Raw genomic sequence first — 22500 nt, forward strand, 5'->3', positions numbered from 1 at the left:
ACAATAAAAAGCCACACAAGGAGCATTTCTTCTCTCTATTCATCAACTGATGGCGTCGTTCATCAAGCCCCAAACTCATAATATCACTTGTGTTGAGATTGCAATCGCAGCAGACCTCTCTCTCTGCTGCTCTGAAAATTGCACATATCCTGCTGGTGATCTTGTTGCCAGTTGACTGATGAGGCAGTAAAAGTAAAACTAATGTTTGTGTGTGTGTGTGTGTATCTACAGTATGTGTGTGTGTGTGTGTGTGTGTATTGTCTGTGTATGTGTATGTGTATGTGTATGTGTTTGTGTTTATTTGTGTGTATTTTCTCCGTAGGTGCCCCTCAGGGTGAGTTGAGCGTCCACCACATTCCTTGACCTCCACTCAAGGCTGCTCCACCAACCTCAGCACCCCCTCCCACCCGAGGAAAAGGCCTCAGCCTCCTCCATAACCTTTGACCTTTGACCTCCCTACCTGAGGATATCTGCATCCACATATGTACTCCTGCTGTCAGGGATCGTGGCTATGGTTACCATTTTTACGACTTTGCGTCATTTCGAAGTTACCTGTGTCCGTCTGAAGAGTTCATTTGAGCGGAGGTCCACTGTTTGAAGGCTCCACTGATAAAGTATCGCTGGAGCATCTTTGGAGCTTTTTTGATACTGAGGAATACACTGAAGCTGAAGACGCCACTCAAACTGTGGAATTCTACCGTACAGTTTCCTTGGGAAATAACTTCCTGTCGCCTGAGCTGCAGTGTACGTCGACCTTCGACCTTGTCAGCCCTCTGAACTGGATTGACCTCTGACCCCTGACCTGTGACCTGCTCCTGGGGCGCGATGGAGCCGGACTCTCCGAGCCTCTCTCTGCGGTCAGCCGGCTCGCGTCTCTCTGGGGCGCTGACGAGCGATGGCGAGTCCTTCTACAGCACCGCCAGTCTGCCCTGCACCCACTTCCTGTCTGCCAACGTCATCACCGTGGGTGAGTGGACCCTCCCATCTCATGCCCCCCGACTGGCATTTCTCTCTCCTTCTCTCTCTCTCTCTCTCTCTCTCTCTCTCCCTCCTCTGTCCTGTTTGGGCGCCGACCCGCTTTCTCTTCCTGTGTGTAAGAGGCTGCCAGATCAGGACCAGATTAGAGCCAAACTCAGGCCAGACCAGGATCAGAACTCATCCAGGATTGACTGTTCTACTGTTCTGTACTTTTCCTGGAGTTCTGATTTGGTCTGGGCTCAGCAGCCACTGTGTGGGAGAGCTGGTGTGTGAAAAAAAGTGTTGTGATGGGAACACCTGCTGACATAGCGTGGCCTGGTGTTTTGGTGTCATATAGCATTCATGGGGTCATATTTCAGAGTTATGAGTTGATGGAAATGTTTGAAAAAGGCTGTGAAATATAAAACTGTCCTGTTTCATCCACGAGCTGATATCATGAATCCATTGCAGGCAGTTTGGAGTAGTCTGGTGAAAGGGTAGCTGTCACAGTGATTCACTCTGTGTGTGTGTGTGTGTGTGTGTGTGTATGTGTGTGTGTGTGTGTGTGTGTGTCCTTGTTAGAAGACTCATCATGTCAGCAAAAAACTGTCTGAACAATACAAGTGCCATCTTTCAGTGCCAGGCCTTTGCTCCCCGGGCCATTCAGCTGTTCAACTCCACACTGATGAAAATCACTGATCAAATTTGGGCATGAGTCTGTCTCTTCTTGCCCCTAACATATCGTGCCAACGTACCCTCAGACTCTCCTTTACTGACTATATTAGTGCCACTTTTTGCAATACCTCCATGTCACACACGTTACTATGACATCTCACTGTATCATTTCCAGATATGCATATTGCATCACAGTGGCAGTTCTCATGCACGCACACACACACACACACACACACACACACACACACACACCCTTGCTCACTCTGGTTGACTGCATGTTGTAAAACAATCATCAAATGCATACACACTCATGACATTTTCAACAATGATAATTTAGACTAGTTAAGCATCTAGCATTGAATACACACACACACACACACACACACACACACACACACACACACAAGGACAAAGCCGCTTTTGTGTTGGAAAATGCTCCAATTCAGCCCTTTGGATATAGCATTGCCTCTGGCAGTCTTACATCACTTACCTGTGTATGCTTTTTGCAGTGACACACTTTCAACCACACCTCTCTCTCTCTCTCTCTCTCGCTCTCTCTCTTTCTGTGTCTCTTTCTTTTTTTCTTTCACTCCCTTCCCTCTGTTGTACACATTTAATTTCCCATGTAGCCAAAAAGCTGTTGGAAGCACAGTTCTGTCAAACAGGTTATTTCTCGCTGTACTCTGATTGTGTGTGTTCTTGTTGATTGCAGCCTGTGGAGGTGAAGGTGTGTCTGTTGAAATGACATGATTCATGTTTACCTCATTACATAGAGAGAGGGGGTGGTTGGGGGGTTAGCCAAAATGACTCAAGGAGGTGAATAAATGCCTGGTAATAAGGGTTGAGTTGGAGCCGAAGATCCGAGATTTGGTCCAAACATGTCACCGAAACAATAGCAGAGATGGTGTTCTCACACTGACTCATTACAACCCAGTGTGCTGCTAATGGTGTCTGTAAAAGAGACGCACATTAGTCGTCATTAGTGCTGCGCATACCCATAATGATTTAATGATGGACGCATAATCCTCGTCCTCGTTAGACCGCGCTTGAGGGCATATGATTACGCTGAGTAAACAATACCTTATTGCTGCGGCGGTTGTAGATGGGGCATAGCAGGCCCCTTGACATGAGAAGCGTAACTTAAAGGCTGGAGGATGGCTCACTGATGTAAAACCAGTCCACTGCCTCGTTAATGAAAGCACTGTGGAATGTTCTACCTTGGCAACGCCATTATTGGCCTCATACTGGACCTGGGGTCACGAGAGGTCATCTGAAGGGCAAAACGGAAGGTGACTTCAAACAGTAATGGCCACTAGGTTGGTGGGTGTGCAAGGTCGAGCTCACATTGAGGATGGACTGATCTGACTCTTCAGTCCCGATGCCAATAATGATAATTTTGGTATCAGTTAACATGCACTGATCTGAAACCAGTATTTAATTTGTGTTAAATGCTAAGTAGTAGCCATGAAGTTGGGAGCTGTAGAGCTGCCATAGCTGTCGTGGAATAGGCTGGCTCTTTGTGTTGAGATTCTCCATACTATGTTAGGTCTCCTTTTAGCAGAAGCACTGCTGAGACATGATATGCTCCACCCAGTCGTCCAGTAGATGTAAACATAGAATAAAACACAATTGAGCTTAACAGACTGGCCCCATAGACCTATTCCCATTGGCAACCATACTCTATGCAGCTATCTGAGTCAACACTGGACTGATATCCAATATCAGTATGGGATTAGTGAAATCCCTTGCAGAGATGAGCACAAAATGGGAAAGAGCTGGGGAGTCTGTCCTGGTGTCACCTCACTTTAATAACTGTAATAAAATGTCATCGGAAATAAAATGGAAGGTCTGTGTTTGGGAAATGAACAGAGATGTTTATCTGGTGGAAAGGTCAGAGCGGACAAGATCTGCGTTCTGCATTCCATCACACACACACACACACACACACACACAGCAGGTAACCTTCTGGCGATGTTGAGGAGTGGAGGAGAACGTGCACGGTGCGCCCTTGTTTACAAAACGGCCGGGTGGAATCGCGTCCCATTATGTCCACGCTAGCAGGAAATGAATCAGAAGGCAATGCTAATTTACTTCCAAAGGTTGTTTGTACCTGCGAGCGGAATGGAGTCTCTCACTAGTTGACTGCAGCCTCAGTCAGTCACAGATGTGTCGTCAGACGAGATCACTGGGAAAGTAGCAGAGTCAGAAATCTGTCTTTTGTTTTGATCCTGTGATTCTCATCCTGTCGGCCTGCTGAGGTGTGAGGGCCGTGAAGAGCACAGGTGCAGGTGTGTACTCAGAACGCGTGCTCTTCATCAGAGCCACTTCCTGTTCTCACAGTCAGCCTTGGAGTAAGCGAACGGCTGAATCTTGCCTCCTGGTGATGCAAGCCTTCTTCAGAGGGAGCAAGGCAATCATGCACAAAACATGATAAAAAAAGAGACACGAAAACACTTCAAAGGATACATCCATGCTTTTGTCCTTGGAAATGTGTTCCTTTACGACAATTTGTGTGTTCGGCTGGTTCTTTGATCCTTCTGTCTTATGACAATTACAGCCCTTCCATGCACTGAAAGACAGACTCTGTGCCCTCTCTCCTCTCCCCCCCCCCCCTCTACTCTGAGTCCAACACCCGTCACTCTTCCTCTCTGTAAGTCAGATGTGAACATTGTTGCAGAAAGACGGAGATTAAGATGCAACGTTTCATTTAGCTTCTAAAAGCCATCAGGCGTTTTTGGGCAGCAGCTACCGATTCTCCACAGCCTTCTGGCTACTCCTCAGATTCATGTGTTTTGGCAGAGACTGCAGATAGCACGCCACCGGCTCTGGATCAGGACTGCGCCACATCAGGGCCAGATCAAGGCCAGATCAGGGCCAGATCAGGCCCAATTGATCTCCTGAGTTAACCTACCTCTGGCTTAAAGAGGACAGCAAGCAGAACAAATGAGTGTGAATGGGGGTGATAATAGAAGTAAAAAGGGGAAAGTGTTCAAAACTGGAGAGAAAAGAGGGAAAATGAGAGAACGATAGAGCAGGGAAGATAACAGTGAGAGAGTGAGAGATGGAGCAAGACTGGAGGAATGAAAATGGTGGTGATAGAGGAAGGGATGGATTCATGATATGAGAGAGAGAGAGAGAGAGCAAGTAAGATAGAGAGTGTGATTTTGAGGAGAGGGAGAACACATGAGAGAAAGCGAGTGAGGGGTCTGAGCTAGAGGAGAGGGCAATTAGAGCTAATTATTTGCTGAGTCTGGAGGGCAAACAGGAGAGATGGAGGGCAGGGAGATAGAGACGGAGGACGAGAGGGGGGGGGGGGGGGTGAGGAGATGTGATGTGATGTGTTTGAAGAGCAGCTGTTCATAATGACTACCCCCACTCAGCCCTCTCCTTTACATTCCTCTACACGGTCCCCCCTCTCTCTCTTTCACTGTCTGCCATCCCTCTCTCTTTCCCCTCTCTGTCTCTGTTTCAGTGTCTGCTCTGTGGTGGTCTCACTCTGTGTTTGTGTCTGTTTCTCTGTGTGTCTCACAAATGAGTTTTAATCTCAATGAACACTCCCTCCCTGATACACACACTCCGTCTCGACACACACACACACACACACACACACACACACACACACACACACACACACACACACACACACACACACACACACACACACACACACACACACACACACACACACACACACACACACACACACACACACACACACACACACACACCCCAGTTGTGTAAAGGTGCCTGTAATGTAATGTCTTTACTCTTCTGTAACATGTGAATGTAGATGTGGATGTGAAGGTGAATATGAATGTGGGGCTTTGGCTGTTGCTCCACACTGGTTTCCCAGCAGAGGTAATTGCGGCCTCTGTGCAATCTGAGTTTTAGGAAATCACCCGTGTCACGGATCTCATCTAATTCCTCGGAACCCTGGGAAGCTCTCAGATGTGTTTCCCGGAATTTCCAGGCAAGTCCTGACCAGTGTGTCTGTGTGTGTATGTGTGTGTGTGTGTGTGGCGGGGGAGTGTGAAGATAAAGTCTGTTGTGTGTTGAGAGAAGAGAGACACTGTATTACAGGGAAACAGATAGCCATGCATGCAGATACACAGAGACAAACATGCACACACATTCAACACACTTCAGATAAGACACACTTACACCTACACACATAGACACAGACACACACAGACACACACACACACACACACAGACACACACACACACACACACACACACACACACACACACACACACACACACATACACACACATAGTGAATCAGTATGACAATACATATGTTTACACAAGCACTCAAAAGTGTGCAATCCATCACAAGCATGCAAAAACCAGAGAGGTAATTATCCCATTACAGCCTCTAACGAGTCACCACTAGTGTGTGTGTGTGTGTGTGTGTGTGTGTGTATGTGTGTGTGTGCGCGGGCGCACGTGTTTGTGTGTGTGTGTGTGTGTGTGTGTATGTGTGTGTGTGTGTGTGTGTGTGTGTGTGTGTGTGTGTGTGTGTGTGTGTGTGCATTTGTAATTTTTATCTAAAAGGTAAAATGGTGCATTTATTACATTGATAATTACAGTGCATGGAAATGCACTGTATTGTTATTCCTAGGCTTTTTCTTTTTACAGTGCATGGAAATGCACTGTATTGTTATTCCTAGGCTTTTTCTTTTTATTACAGTGCATGGAAATGCACTGTATTGATATTCCTTCGTTTTTTCTTTTTATTTTTATTTTTATTATTATTCTTCCAGGCCCTAATTTGACTCTAACCGCTTATCTTAGGAACTTGGTTCAAACTTTGTCACGTAGCTCTTGCATCAAATTTTCAGTCTATTACTTTTCATATTTCTATGACTTTTACTTTTTGAGATATGAAATAAAAACTAAACTTAATTTTGCCATAGACTTAACATTGGCTTTGTGACATCATATTTAGCTTTCAAAGAAATAGAATGGAATCAACTTTGCCAGTGTTCTCTCACTGACTTCAGCAACTTCAATGGAACTTCTTCTCTGTGTGTCTCTCCATTGAACTGGATAGCTCACTTGTCATCCCCACTTTCTTTCACTTCTTTTTCTTCACTTCCTCTCACTTTCTCTGTCACTCTCTCTACTTCTCCCAATTTCAATAACTTTTTAAAACTATATTTAAAATAACACTTTTTATAGCAAAGCAACCACTATAATTACTTAGTAACAACCTAGCAACCACTTCCATAATGACACCCTGGCAACCACCTTAGCAACCGACGTGGTTTCCCTAGCAACCAACGTGATTTCCCTAGCAACCAACCTAGTAACCACTTTTTATAGAATACTAACCACTTTATTTAGCCTAGCAACACCGTAGTAATCACTTTAAGTACCCTAGCATAATCCTTGCAATGACTTTCCATGCACTGGTATTTCCTTCAGGAAATGCTTTTCTAGTTATTATTATTATTATTATTATTCTTCCAGGCCCTAATTTGACTTGAACCACTTATCATAGAAACTTGGTTCAAACTTTGTCACGTAGCTCTTGCATCAAAGTTTCGGCCTATTACTTTTCATATTTCTACGACTTTTACTTTTTGAAATATTAAATAAAAACTAAACTTAATTTTGCCATAGACTTAACATTGGCTTTGTGACATCATAATTAGCTTTTAAAGAAATAGAATGGAATCAACTTTGCCAGTGTTCTCTCACTGACTTCTGCAACTTCAATGGAACTTCTTCTCTGTGTGTCTCTCCATTGAACTGGATAGCTCACTTGTCATCCCCACTTTCTTTCACTTCTTTTTCTTCACTTCCTCTCACTTTCTCTATCACTCTCTCTATTTCTCCCAATTTTGATAACTTTTCAAAACTATTATTAAAATAACACTTTTTATAACAAAGCAACCACTAAAATTACTTAGTAACAACCTAGCAACCACTTCCATAATTACACCCTGGCAACCACCTTAGCAACCAATGTGATTTCCCTAGCAACCAACATGATTTCCCTAGCAACCAACCTAGTAACCACTTTTTAATGAATAGTAACCACTTTATTTAGCCTAGCAACATCTTAGTAATCACTTTAAGTACCCTAGCATAATCCTAGCAATAACTTTCCATGCACTGGTATTTCCTTCAGGAAATGCTTTTCTAGTTATTATTATTATTATTATTATTATTATTCCAGGCCCTAATTTGACTTGAACCACTTATCATAGAAACTTGGTTCAAACTTTGTCACGTAGCTCTTGCATCAAATTTTTGGCCTATTACTTTTCATATTTCTACGACTTTTACTTTTTGAGATATTATATAAAAACTAAACTTAATTTTGCCATAGACTTAACATTGGCTTTGTGACATCATAATTAGCTTTTAAAGAAATAGAATGGAATCAACTTTGCCAGTGTTCTCTCACTGACTTCAGCAACTTCAATGGAACTTTTATCTGTGTGTCTCTCCATTGAACTGGATAGCTCACTTGTCATCCCCACTTTCTTTCACTTCTTTTTCTTCACTTCCTTTCACTTTCTCTATCACTCTCTATTTCTCCCAATTTCAATAACTTTTCAAAACTATTATTAAAATAACACTTTTTATAGCAAAGCAACCACTATAATTACTTAGTAACAACCTAGTAACCACTTCCACCGTCCTAGTAACCTCTTCCTCTCACTTTCGCTATTCCAATAATCTTTTAAACTATATTTAAATGAAACTTCAATGGAATTTCTTCTCTGTGTGTCTCTCCATTGAACTGGATAGCTCACTTGTCATCCCCACTTTCTTTCACTTCTTTTCTTCACTTCCTCTCACTTTCGCTATCTCTCTCTCTTTTAATTTCAATAATCTTTTAAACTATATTATCTCTCTCTCTTTTAATTTCAATAATCGTTTAAACTATATTATATTTATATTAACACTACAAGCAACCACTATAATTGCCCTATTAAACTAGGCTATATCTGGTAACAATGTTGCGACTACGCCACAGCTGTTCAGGTGTGCGTGCGTTGAAACTTCAATGGAATTTCTTCTCTGTGTGTCTCTCCATTGAACTGGATAGCTCACTTGTCATCCCCACTTTCTTTCACTTCTTTTCTTCACTTCCTCTCACTTTCGCTATCTCTCTCTCTTTTAATTTCAATAATCTTTTAAACTATATTATCTCTCTCTCTTTTAATTTCAATAATCGTTTAAACTATATTATATTTATATTAACACTACAAGCAACCACTATAATTGCCCTATTAAACTAGGCTATATCTGGTAACAATGTTGCGACTCCGCCACAGCTGTTCAGGTGTGCGTGCGTTTTGGGTACACCACACTCATTCTCACACGCCTCGCCGATTTTCTTCACTCAGAGCTCTACGTGACACTCTCACCTCCAGCTCGCACTTAAGGTAAGTTTCGCCATTGAATGTTAGCGTTCATAATACAGTTCCGTAAAATTGTTTTCTTAAATTTCATAAAATGTTCCTTATATACGTTTAGAAATTGTCTGTAGCTAGGTGTTAGCGATCTTATTTTAAAGTATCATGAGCTAGTAGTTTTACTAGCTAGCTTTGGACTTCCTGAGCTAGCACTAAGCAGTAAAATTTCTAGCGTCGTCTCTGACTTAATTTGTCTTAAAATGACTACGGTTTCGCTGACTAGCTTGTAAGTACATTACCTGGATACCAATGATTGTAACGTTAACAATTTACTTGCTCGGGAAGAGAATTCTCAGCTTCGTGGTTAGCGTTAGCGTGATGGGTAGGCTGCATAGTACCGGCTAGGTATATCTTCATGAAATGTAGGCTTGTCCTAGCTGACGTTAACGTTCCGACTTCAATGTGCAATGATTGTAGCTAACGTTAACAATTTACTTGATCGGGAAGTGGATTCTCAGCTTCGGTTTACCATCAAGTCATGATTAGCGTCTGCTCTATCTTCATGAAAGGTATAGGCTTGTCCTAGCTACAGCTGGGTGTTCAACCATGTACAGTAAAAGCTTACGTTAACGTTTCGACTTCACTGTGCAGTCGAGTAATGCCTCATTAGCCACACGGGCAATGAATACCGACCTTGGATATGTTACAAGACTAACGTTACAGATGATCTGTTCACTTGTTGGCGTTAATTGAATTAGGCCAGTTATTATATTAGATTATACTGCCACGTGTTTCATTCGTTTCATCTACAACAAATATAGGCTACTTTTAAAAATGCTTTTAACTTATTCTTCACGAGAATAGGATTTATTGCTGGCACTACAGCTCAGTGTTCCTAATAAACGGGAAGTTTCACACTGACGGGCAAAGTGTCAAGTTCATACACTTAACATTATTTGCATTGCTGGGTACATGTAGCAGTGCTTGTTTGTAACTCTTTCTTTTATCTTGTCTTATCTTTTATCTTTTTCCAGACCAGTTGGTGCAGATTTGATTCGCCAGGTAAGACATCTAAAGGCTTTATGAGTTGTCTGTCTGACTCTGAAAGACAGGTCCAAAGGTTTTATGAGTTGTCTGTCTGACTCTGAAAGACAGGTCCAAAGGTTTTATGAGTTGTCTGTCTGACTCTGAAAGACAGGTCCAAAGGTTTTATGAGTTGTCTGTCTGACTCTGAAAGACAGGTCCAAAGGTTTTATGAGTTGTCTGTCTGACTCTGAAAGACAGGTCTAAAGGTTTTATGAGTTGTCTGTCTGACTCTGAAAGACAGGTCTAAAAGGTTCTGTTATTGAGCTACACCCCGCTGAGAAAGGGAACTTTTCTGAACAACAAAGTTTTATGAGTTGTCTGTCTGACTCTGAAAGACAGGTCTAAAAGTTTCTTTCTGAAGTGTCTATGAGTTGTCTTTCTGAAGTGCCTGAAGAATCTTTTTGAATTATTTGAGTTGACCCTCTGAGTAACAGCTTTTACATCATGGGACGCAAGGGGAAACGCTCTGAGGCTCAGAAAAGACGCTGGCAGAAGTTGGACCTGTCCGAAGTAGGAACACAAGGTCAGCCATCATTTGCCCGGAATGAGTGGAGTGAGACACAAATGCAGGTAAATGATCTATCTTCTGCAACTGTCATAGAAATGGAACGTAGCCAAAATGGCATTAGCTGTCTGAGAGCATCGCATAGTCAAAATGATGCAAGGTATGGTATAAACAGCAACAAACAGTGTACTTGTAACTCTCTGGCATTTCTTGCTGCCCTTCATGATCAAATTGTGCTGAACAGTAATGATCTTGACTACATCTTGCAAAAAGGTAACTTAATGTATAGTAATACACAGGAAAGATTGAGCAGTGGAGGCAGGATTGCACCAGCTCATTTGGCATTAGATGAGTTACCAGATAGTGTTGATATCCATGGGCAGATGTATCATGTTGAGAAGTTCCCGTCACGGTATGGTTATCTGAGACAAGAGGGTCCTGACGGTGGAGATATGGTAAAACTCTCTGAAAGGTTACACTGTTTGTCAAGTGATGTAAATCTTGCATTGTTAACTGTAGGCAGCCTAACAATTGCTTTGTTTAAAGACAATGCAGAAAGATATGGATTTTTCGATCCACATTCTCGTACGGCTAATGGCGTCCCAACCGAGCATGGTACTGCTGTGATGATAACCTTTACCAATTTGAGCAATATGATTGATCGACTGCTTGTTTTCTGGTCTCTGCTTGAATCAGCTGATGGGTGGGTTTATGAGCTTATGCCAGTGTCATTCACATCTAAAAGCCATAACGAACAGCCAAACTCCCTTGTTGACAGTGTGCAGCCAGTTCAGACAGGAGTGTCTCTAGCACCAGCTGCTTTGTGTAGCCCACTGATCACACAAGCTAAATGTACCAAAAGTCATGTAAATGCTCAAAAGAAAGAAAAGCAAAGAGTATATCAGCAAATGTATTACAAAAGCAAAAGGGACAAAAAGTTGGACTATGAAAGAAAGAAGTATGCAAACTGTAGTCAGTACAAAGCCTATAAGCAAACACAAGTAAGAGATCATTACAGAAAAGATCCTAAATTTAAATCTAGTCAAAAATCCTATGTCACCAGCCATTATTCCAATGATGCAGCATTTCAATTGAAGCAAAAACAATACATAAAGAAACGCTACTCCAATGATGCCGCATTTCAATTGAAGCAAAAACAATACATAAAGAAACGTTACTCCAGTGATGCCGCATTTCAATTGAAGCAAAAACAATACATAAAGAAACGTTACTCCAGTGATGCCGCATTTCAATTGAAGCAAAAACAATACATAAAGAAACGTTATTCCAGTGATGCCGCATTTCAATTGAAGCAAAAACAATACATAAAGAAACGTTATTCCAGTGATGCCGCATTTCAATTGAAGCAAAAACAATACATAAAGAAACGTTATTCCAGTGATGCCGCATTTCAATTGAAGCAAAAACAATACATAAAGTACCGTTATTACCATGATGCAGCATTCAGATTAAAGCACAAGCAGTATTTAAACTATTGTTACTCGAATAATGCAGAATTTAAATCTAAGCGAAAGCAATACATGAACCAGCGTTATTGCCATGATGCGGAATTTCGGTCCATGAAGAAGTCAGCTATGAGATCTCGTTATGCATCCAACCCCTTGTACAGTAAAAAAACAAGACAAGCTTTTAATGAGAAATATCGAAATGACCCATGTTTCAGACACTATCGGTTTCTACAGAAAACTAAGCTTCATAAAATGCGGTGTGCTTTGCGAATACAGCACAAGTATCGTCATGCCAGGTTCCTACAATCATTGTCAGAGATTGAACAACTGCCAACACCTCCTGAAGATACCCTTTTGCAGGAAGCCATTGAATCCTTTCGAATGGCGATACAGAATGGGCCTACTTATGTCTGCACAGTCTGTCACAGAGCTTTGTTTTTCAAGCAAGTAAAAAAGTGCAATCGCGAAAGGTATAAAAAGAACCTTGCCATGGTAGGCCGATGTTTAACTGGTACATATGTACACACATGCGGGGATGCATGTGATGTGCTTGGACAATGTTGTGCCCCTGAAGAGACAACAGAGTGGATTTGTCATAGCTGTCATGAAAATGTAATGATTGGAAAAATGCCGCCCATTGCTGTGACTAACATGCTAGAACTTTCGCCAATTCCCCCAGAGCTCAGTGATCTGAATATACTTGAAAGGCACATTATAGCACGATGCATACCGTTTGCAAAGATAATCAGTCTTCCCAAAGGCCAGCAGAAATTAATACATGGTGGAGTTGTATGTGTACCTTCAGAGGTTGAAGCAACGGTCAATGCTTTGCCTAGGCCCAGCAGTCAGTCTCAGCTTTTTAAAGTAAAGTTGAAAAGAAGAATAAACTATACAGGCCACTACCAGTTCCAAACTGTTGATATGAACAACGTACGAAGAGCTTTATCAAAACTTAAAGAGATTCATCCAGAGTATAGGGACATAACTATAATGGATGATGTTGCAGCTATTGAGGATGAAATTGACAGCTTGGGAAATGAGAGTGACGTCAATGATGACCTCAGTGCTGATATTGAACAAGCGGTTGACCTAATGGAGACTGATATGTGGGATGAGTGTGAATTGTCTGAAACTGTAGAAGGACATTCACAGACAAATGTTTCTCACAGTGAGACAAACCATGAGGCAAACCAGGCACAGGATTCCGTTGACTCTGAACAGCAAACTAGACCGCAAAGTGGTGGATGTTCAATAGATTCTTGCTTACAGCCATGTGATATTGCGCAGGAAATGTTAACTTTTGGTGAGGGTGTATTCACTGTGGCTCCAGCTGAAGGAAACAAACCAGTAAGTTTCTTCAAAGTTCCCAAATTAGAGGCCATGGCTTTTCCTGTGCAGCTCCCTACGGGAACAAACACTTTTGATGAACAGAGGCTCAGGAAATTATCGCCAAGCAGATATTTCAATGCACGTCTCTTCTCTGTTGACAATCGTTTTGCTCTTGATTCTACTTACATTTTCTTTGCACAGTTTGTCACAGAAATGTATTTAGCAAGGTCTAGTATGTCCATTCAATTGCGTAAAGGGAAGCCTCTGACTAGAGATGGTCGTAGAATCACAGCGAGAATGCTACAGGACAAACGAGAAGTAGAGAAACTGATAAACAACAAAGATGCCACACGATTCATGCAACCTTTGCGAGGAACCCCTGCCTATTGGGAAAAAACCCTTAGAGACCTATTTGCAATGCTTCGGCAGCTGGGCACTCCAACTTTTTTCTGCACATTTAGTGCTGCAGAAATGAGATGGCCAGAGGTCATACAAGCAATAAAGACACAACAAGGCGAGTACGTTGACTTCTCTGAGTTGGACTGGGCTTCAAAATGTGAGATTTTGCGTAGTAACCCCGTCACCACCATGCGCATGTTTGACAAGCGCGTCGATGCACTGCTAAGACACTTAATCCTGTCACCAGCACAGCCCATTGGTGAGGTAATAGACTACTTCTATCGAGTGGAGTATCAAGCTAGAGGTTCGCCACATATACATATGTTGGTTTGGTGTAAGAATGCACCTGTATTTGAGGAGGACCCAGATGAGAAAGTGTGCGAGTTTGTGGATAAGTACATAACATGCCAGCTGCCAGACCCAAACACAGATCCTGAGCTATTCAAGATTGTTAATGAGGTGCAAACCCACAGTAAAGGCCACTCTAAGTCCTGTAAGAAGGGCGGTAAGCACTGTCGATTCGGATTTCCTAAACAGCCTGTAGAGGAAACCTTTATAACGCGACCAATGCCAGCAGAGGTTGTGGATGAGTCTGAAGATGAATCAGATGATGATCGTTCCTGCATGAGTCCTGAAGAGGCCAAAAACAAATTGAAGCCTTTATGGGAATTGCTCAATAATCCAACAGCATCATTTGAAAGCATCCCCCAGCTACTTGAGCAATGCAAATTAAGCTATGAGGAATATCTCGACTGTGTCAGTTTCTTAACCACATCCAGTGTCTTGGTTATGAAACGGCAACCAAAGGACTGCTGGATAAATGGCTATAATGAACATTTGTTAAGGGCCTGGAATGCAAACATGGACATTCAGTTCATCTTGAATCCTTATTCCTGTATAATGTACATCTTGTCATATATTTCCAAAGCCGAACACGAGATGAGTGACTATCTGAAAAGCGTTGTGAAGGACACTTCTCAATCCAGTACGTCAGATTGTGAGGAAATGAAACAAATCATGCAGGCCTATTCCAAAAATAGAGAGGTCAGTGTTCAAGAGGCAGTTGCTAGAGTTTGTAGCTTGAAACTGAGGTCTTGCTCACGAAATGTGATCTTCATACCCACTGACGATAACGCTTTGAAGATGAGCCTCCCTTTACGGTACTTGAATGACCGTATTCCTGACTCAGAGAATGTTTGGATGTCTGGAATGGCAGACAAATACAAACACAGACCTGATACACCTGACTTTGAGACCATGTCCATGGCAGAGTTTGCTTCCACCTACAGAATGGTGTATGGGAGACAGAAAGAAAGCAGCAAAGTTTTACCACTTCAAAATGAAATGGGCTTCATTCAGAAGCGAACTAAGGGAAAGCCTGCCGTTATCAGGTATGCCAGGTTCTCAGAGAAAACGGCTCCAGAGAAATTCTATGGCACATTACTCAAACTTTACCTCCCTTATCGTTCAGATTCACAATTGAAACCCACAGGCTACCCAACCTATGAGTCATTTTATTCATCTGGTTCTGTACAGCTTCCTGGAAGAGACCATCTTCAGAGAGTGTTTTCTGTTGTCAAAGAGAACAGGTCGCAGTTTGAAAAGAATAATGATGCTATAGAGAAAGCTATTGAGAGCTTGGAAGAAAATGGTCCAATGGAAGATGCTTGGACAACACTAGCGCCTGAGACGGAGCTTCTTAGGCTGGAGTGCAATTTGGAGCGTGAGGAAATAAGTCCAGATCAAATCAATGAACAAGATGATGTCCCAGATTTTTGTCGGAGTCCCACAAGGGGAGGAAGTACTATGCCAATGTTTGAGGCTCCTAAAATAGACCCCAATGTTGTGCGACAAATGTATCAGAATTTAAATCAAAAGCAGGCTTCAGTGTTCTACGCGGTGCGCAAGTGGTGCTTAAGACGTGTGTGGGGACAGAGTGCTGATCAGTTTTTTTACTTTGTCACTGGTGGAGCTGGCACAGGCAAGTCACACCTCATCAAATGCATCTACGCAGAGGCATCAAAGATACTTCGGAAGTTACCCCGTATTACAGAGGAAAGAGACATGTCTATGCCCACTGTGCTTCTCACAGCATTTACTGGCACAGCAGCCTTTAATATAGCAGGCAAGACACTGCACTCTGTACTGAAACTGCCAAGAAGCCTTAAACCACCTTACCAGTGTTTTGGGAACCGTCTGGATGAAGTGAGGGCAACCTTGTCCAATGCTGAGATTTTGATTATTGACGAAGTGTCCATGATATCCAAACAACTTTTTGCCTATGTCAATTGGAGGTTGCAAGAAATCAAAGGCAGTAAGAAACCTTTTGGGGGCCTCTCTCTGCTAGTCCTAGGCGATTACTACCAATTACCACCACCGGGTAAAGCCAAACCTCTCTGTGTGTTTGAGAGTCACGTTTTGGATTTCTGGAAGGACCAGTTCCAAGTAGTTACACTGACAGAAATTATGCGCCAAAAAGATGATCTACCATTTGCTGAGCTGCTGAACAGGGTCAGAGTGAAACGCAAAGGAGAGGCATTATCTGATGCGGACAAAGCTCTACTTGCCCAAGCCTTAACTCAAGCTCAGGACTGTCCTAAAGACATCCTACATGTTTTTGCCACAAATAAAGAGGTAAACCAGCACAATGCTGACACCATATCTGCTCTGTACTCTGAACTGGTGAATGTAGATGCTCATGACTATAAAAAAGATCTTCAAACTGGTCGTATGGAAAGGCAGAGTGCACCTTTTGAAGGTTGTAAAGGTGATCTACCAGATAGATTACAACTTGCTGAAGGTGCTCGTGTGATGCTAATCCGAAACATTGATGTAGAAGATGGACTGGTGAATGGCTCTTTTGGAAAGATCGCTAAAATTGTCTATGATGGCCAAGCTGGCAAAACATTTGTAAGGCTACTTGGTATTGAGCTAGACAATCCCAGTGCAGGGCAGAGACATCGCAACCAGCCTCCAGGAGTGTCAGATAACTTGACATATATTGACAGAATCGAGGAACCTCTGAGTAAAAAAGGAGTGGTTCGCCACATGTTCCCGATGACACTTTGTTATGGGGTTACCATACATAAATGCCAAGGGATGTCAACAGTGTCTATAGTGGTTTCATTGAAGCGGATTTTTGAACCAGGCATGGCATATGTTGGTCTCAGTAGAACTACCTCACTGCGTGGACTGCACATACTTGATTTTGATGAAGGCAAAATATATGCTGATCCTGAAGTAGCAACTGCGTTGGAAAGTATGCCAAAAGCACAAGTGGAAAATTCTATGCCCCTCCTTCACCATCTCAACTCACTTGGTTCATCATCACGGCTAACACTGATTCACCACAACACAGAGGGACTGTCAGCCCATATGGAAGATATCAAGAAACATCATGAAATGTGTCTTGCAGATATTTTGTGTTTCACTGAAACACACCTATTTGGCAACTTTGTCCCAGACACTCTGCAGTTGGAGAATTATCACATGTATAACCGCAACAGGCATGTTTCATACTCTACGCTTTCTCATCTAGCCCAGAAGAATGGTGGGGGAGTTGCTGTGTTTCTTAAAAACCATGTTCAGGCTCATCAAGTGCCATACATTCAGGGTGTTACTGACCTCGAATTCCTGGTAGTGAAGGTTGTGGCTCCAGTTCATGTTCTGATTGCAGTGATTTACAGATCACCTGATTACAACATAAATCTATTTTTGACCAATCTCCGTCACCTGTTGGAGTCTTTACAGGTCATTGCAGACGGCCCAGTTATTGTTTGTGGGGATTTTAATGAGGACCTATTGGCCACAGGAAGGAAACCAATCTTTGAGCTGTTTCAGTCAAGAGCTTTCACAAATCTCATTACTACTTCTACCACAGAGAAGAATACGCTGTTGGATAATATTTTCATCTCTGATCATCGGCACTGTGCCCATTCAGGCGTTCTACAGACGTATTATAGTTATCACGATCCAGTGTTTTGTATTTTAACTTAATTTACATATGATTTTACAATAGTATATGATGTGACTGTTTAATCTATCAATTGATGGCAAAGATGTAGAATCGTATGGCCTTGAAATACTAACATAATGTGAACAAAATAACTGTTTGGACAGAATGTCAAAAACACTTATGCTTTGTATTCCCCAGATATCAATTAACGTTATCCAAACCAACACAGGGATTAGTCACCCTGGAGCAACTGTGGGAGTGCCTTTAATGCTTAACTGAGTTTAATTAGATGTTATGGTTTGTACAAGTTTTGCATGCTGACAAAGTTCCTTAGACTACACTGCCACTGAAACTTAGGTATCGTTTCTTTGGAAATGAATAAACGACCTTTAGAAGAAAAATGGGTTCATAAGAATTTGGTAAGTATTTTCAAGTTCAAGTAGTCTATTGTTTATTGTCACTAGTATTATAGCGAAGGAAAATACATTAATAGTAGTAATTACAATGGTGTGTGAATTATATCTGATATAAGAATCTGTCTGTCTAGCTATCTATTCATCTATTTGTTCTATATGTTCATCTGTTTATCTCCAAGAGCAATTTGATGGATACTCCTGGCACCAAATTTCAACAAGGACTCCCTGAAACACATGACTATTTTAACATGGGATGATGCTGAAACCCCCGAAGAGTAAGCCTGATCTTAAAGTATTAATAGTAGGAAAATTGCTCAAGATGCCTTATGTTGACTTCAACAATTTCCCCATGACCTTTTAAGTGAATATAGTAATTGATATTAGTATCTGTGTCTCTCCCTAACTGTCTGTCTGTCTGTCTGTCTTGTCTATCTGTCTATTTCTCCATGTTATCTGAAACAGCAATGAGATTACCACTCCTGGCACCAAATTTCAACAAGGACTCCCTGAAACACATGACTATTTTAACATGGGATGATGCTGAAACCCCCAAAGAGTAAGCCTAGTCTTAAAGTATTAATATTAGGAAAATTGCTTAAGATGCCTTATGTTGACTTCAACAATTTCCCCATGACCTTTTAAGTGAATATAGTAATTGTTATTGGTATCTGTGTCTCTCCCTAACTGTCTATCTGTCTATTTCTCCATCTTTCTCCGTCTTTACCTGTTCAGTTAGACGTCACTAAAGTGTCTTAATGTTTTCTGCTGCTTTAGTGTGGTGAAATGAACACTTCAAAATAGCCTCCTAGAAGGCCTTGTCTACTGAGGACCTAAAGTCTTCTTTCTTGGGAGTCTTGGTAAGTTAACATCTACATGCGCTCCCTAGTGCAATAGATACCACTTTAACAAAACATGGACCCTTCGTGCATAGAAAGGAAAACTTTAATTCAGATCAACAATGCTGACAAGCATGGTTGTCTTTTATAAAATGGTTTATCTGATCCTAAACAAGGAGCTAGTATACTCCTTGAGCACATTGTTGGTAATGAAAAGTGGTGTTTATGTTCATTCTGTTGCCATAGAGGAAGCGGCAATGGACATCACAAGCACCGTTATGTGGATTTACAATAACTGCAGACATGAGAATCCCATAGACTGTTGATGTGGGGACTGTGATCGAGGCCATGAAACTTTGCCAATGTCATCTCGTCCATCATGCTCTACTTACGGATGCTCTTCATCAACTACAGGTCCGTTTTTTAACACCATAGTTTTTAATCATGAAACTGAGAGACCTGAACATCAGTTCCTCCCTGTGCAGTTGGGACTCTAACACTAAGCACTGATGCCTTTCAGGTGTGTTAACCCCTCTTGGTACCAGGACAACAGCCTAGGTCAAACCAAGGACCTAATGGTGGACTACAGGAGACTGGAGCAAGAGGAGCACACACCCGTCTACCCCTCTCACTACAAAGAACTTTACTCTACTGTAACTGACCCTTGGCAGATGGGTTGGGCCCTTGAGTCGTGGATCTGTCTGAGGTTTCTTCCTATATGTATCTCCAATTCTAGGGAGTTTTTCCTTGCCCCTGTTGCTCATGGGCTCTCTTTGAAGGTTTAACACGCTGCCATGAGACGTGTAATATTTTGGCGCTCTAGAAATAAAATTGAATTGAATTGAATTGAATTTAACTTCTTCTCTGTGTGTCTCTCCATTGAACTGGATAGCTCACTTGTCATTCCCACTTTCTTTCACTTATTTTTCTTCACTTCCTCTCACTTTCTCTATCACTCTCTCTATTTCTTCCAAATTCAATAACTTTTTAAAACTATATTAAAATAACACTTTTTATAGCAAAGCAACCACTAGAATTACTTAGTAACAACCTAGCAACCACTTCCATAATTACACCCTGGCAACTGCAGTTTTCCTTTTTTGTAGAGAACGATAATGCCTGTAAACAGGATCATTTCTGTATCTGTCAGTAAAGGTTTCCTTTTTTTTCTGCCTGTATGTTGGATCATTTGCATAGTGATTTTTCATGGTCAACTTCTGTCTTGAACGATAGGTTAAATCATGGGCATAACGTTTCTGTATGTAAATCTCACATTTTGACGCCCAGTCAAGCTCAGAAATATTGTTATTCCTAGGCTTTTTCTTTTTATTATTATTATTACAGTGCATGGAAATGCACTGTATTGTTATTCCTAGGCTTTTTACAGTGCATGAAAATGCACTGTACTGTTCTTCCTATTCTTCTTATTACAGTGCATGAAAATGCACTGTACTGTTCTTCCTAGGCTTTTTCTTATTATTCTTCTTCTAACGCAGCCAATTCAGCTTCAACCGCTTAACGTAGAAACACCATTCAAATTTTGTCGCGTAGGTCTTACTTACACGATGTGGGCTTTGTATTTTTCAACTTTGTAACTTTTATACTTTTTAAACTATTAGTTAAAAACTATTACAATTTCCCCCATAGACTTAACATTGCTCATTATGACATCACGGCAGCAATTAGAATCTTACTCCAGCTGGTCAGCCACCTGGGCACCAACTGTCAGTTTCTCTCAGGCTAGAGCATACAATCTCATACAAGTGCATACAATCTCTCTGAAGACTACATATTCTGTTCCCCTGTATCCTCTGCGCACAACAGTATCAAAATAAGTCCTCCTAATTCCATCCAACTTTATATCCATTCATCTTCTTCAAACCATTCACTCATCCACCCACTCTAAACAGTCTGCCTATCAACATCAATTAGACGCTCTACATTCAACTTTTAAACAATCTACTCTGTCTCAGGCTGGCTCTCTTAAGACTAGCCAGTTAAATTGATTACACCTGTATCTGTATCCACTACTCTCAGTAGAGAGCTGTGTCTCTCCATTCTACAAGAATATAAGGCACATTCCATCCAACATTCTATCCATTCATCTTCTTCAGACCATTCACTCATCCACCCATTACACTGTCTATCAACATCTATTAAACAATCTGTCTATCAAAATCCATTAAACTCTCTGTCTATCAACATTAATTAGACTATCTAGATTCAACTTTTAAATTATTTACTCTGTCTCAGGCTTTAAGAGTACACTCTGGCTGTCTTAAGACTAGCCAGTTAAATTGATTACACCTGTGTCAACTACTCTCAGAGAGCTGTATCAGTGTCTCTCTTAACAAGAATATAAGGCACATTCCATCCAACCTTCTATCCATTCATCTTCTTCAGACCATTCACTCATCCACCCATTAAACTGTCAATCAATATCTATTAAACAATCTGCCTATCAACATCCATTAAACATTCTGTCTATCAACATTAATTAGACTATATACAACTTTTAAAGTATTTACTGTGGGTCCCTCTCAAGCAGCGTTTATATGTCCTCCCTCACTCCTCGATCCTCAATGATCTACATAAAGAAAGATAGAAGAAGGGCTAGACTATCCCATTGTTGCCGCTCCATCATTCTTTATGTAGATCAGTGAGGAGCGAGAGAGGACGCGTAAACGCTATATATGAGAGGCACCTTCTGTCTCAGGCTTTAAGCATACAATCTCATTAAGACTACAGATCCTGTTTCACTACTTCCTCTGTCCACAACTGTTTCAAAATAAAGGTCCTCACTGCAATAATACACTATTAAATCATTTAACCACTGAAACTACTCAACTATTGAACTGTTCAACCATTCCAACTGTCAGTTATCATCCACTATGCCTCCAGTCAACTACATGAAACCTCCATGTACCTAGCAACCAACATAGCAACCATTAAAATTAAGTGTTTATGACCGTTTCCATAGCAACCAACATGATTATACTGCAGTAACTTCTTGTTTCCTGATAGTGGCCACCATGGATACCCTAGCAACAAATGTTTCAAAATAAAAGTCCTCACTAGCAAGTTAACTAGTTAGCATGGTTAGCATTGTTAGCATAGCTGCAAAAAATCATCAACTAAGTTAGCTAATCAACCTGGTTAGCATTGTTAGCAAATTTAACATTGTTAGCATTGTTAGCAAATTTAACATTGTTAGCATAGTTAGCATTTTTAGCATTACTGCTAGAAATCATCGGTTAAGTTAGCTAATCAACCTGGTTAGCATTGTTAGTAAAGTTAGCATTGCTAGCATAATAAGCATTTTTAGCGTAACTGCTAGAAATCAATAGCTAAGTTAGCTAATCAACATTTTAACATGAATAGAAATCATTAGTTAAGTTAGAACTGGATCGTTTCATCTTTAAACTGTCTACCTTCACAGTATCAACTCTCTGTAAACTATGCAACCACCATGTTTACCCTAGCTACACCTTAGTAAC

At 41.4% G+C, this 22500-nt stretch overlaps 1 protein-coding gene and 1 long non-coding RNA gene across 3 annotated transcripts in view; both read left to right on the forward strand.

Annotated features, from left to right (window-relative positions):
- Positions 1-22500, forward strand: part of plch2a (phospholipase C, eta 2a) — a 196151-nt gene that overhangs the window by 9102 nt on the left and 164549 nt on the right. For both annotated transcript variants that reach the window (XM_062540535.1, XM_062540536.1), the window contains exon 2: positions 323-967. In XM_062540535.1, the coding sequence (XP_062396519.1) occupies positions 826-967 (142 nt within the window). In that variant the 5' untranslated portion in view covers positions 323-825. The remainder of the gene's footprint in view (positions 1-322; positions 968-22500) is intronic.
- Positions 18186-19780, forward strand: LOC134088214 (uncharacterized). Its single transcript, XR_009939921.1, has 5 exons — positions 18186-18442; positions 18630-18723; positions 18942-19024; positions 19250-19417; positions 19524-19780. It is a non-coding gene; the product is annotated as an uncharacterized LOC134088214 (long non-coding RNA).

This window comes from Sardina pilchardus, chromosome 7 (assembly GCF_963854185.1).
Source record: "Sardina pilchardus chromosome 7, fSarPil1.1, whole genome shotgun sequence".
NCBI lineage: Eukaryota > Metazoa > Chordata > Actinopteri > Clupeiformes > Clupeidae > Sardina > Sardina pilchardus.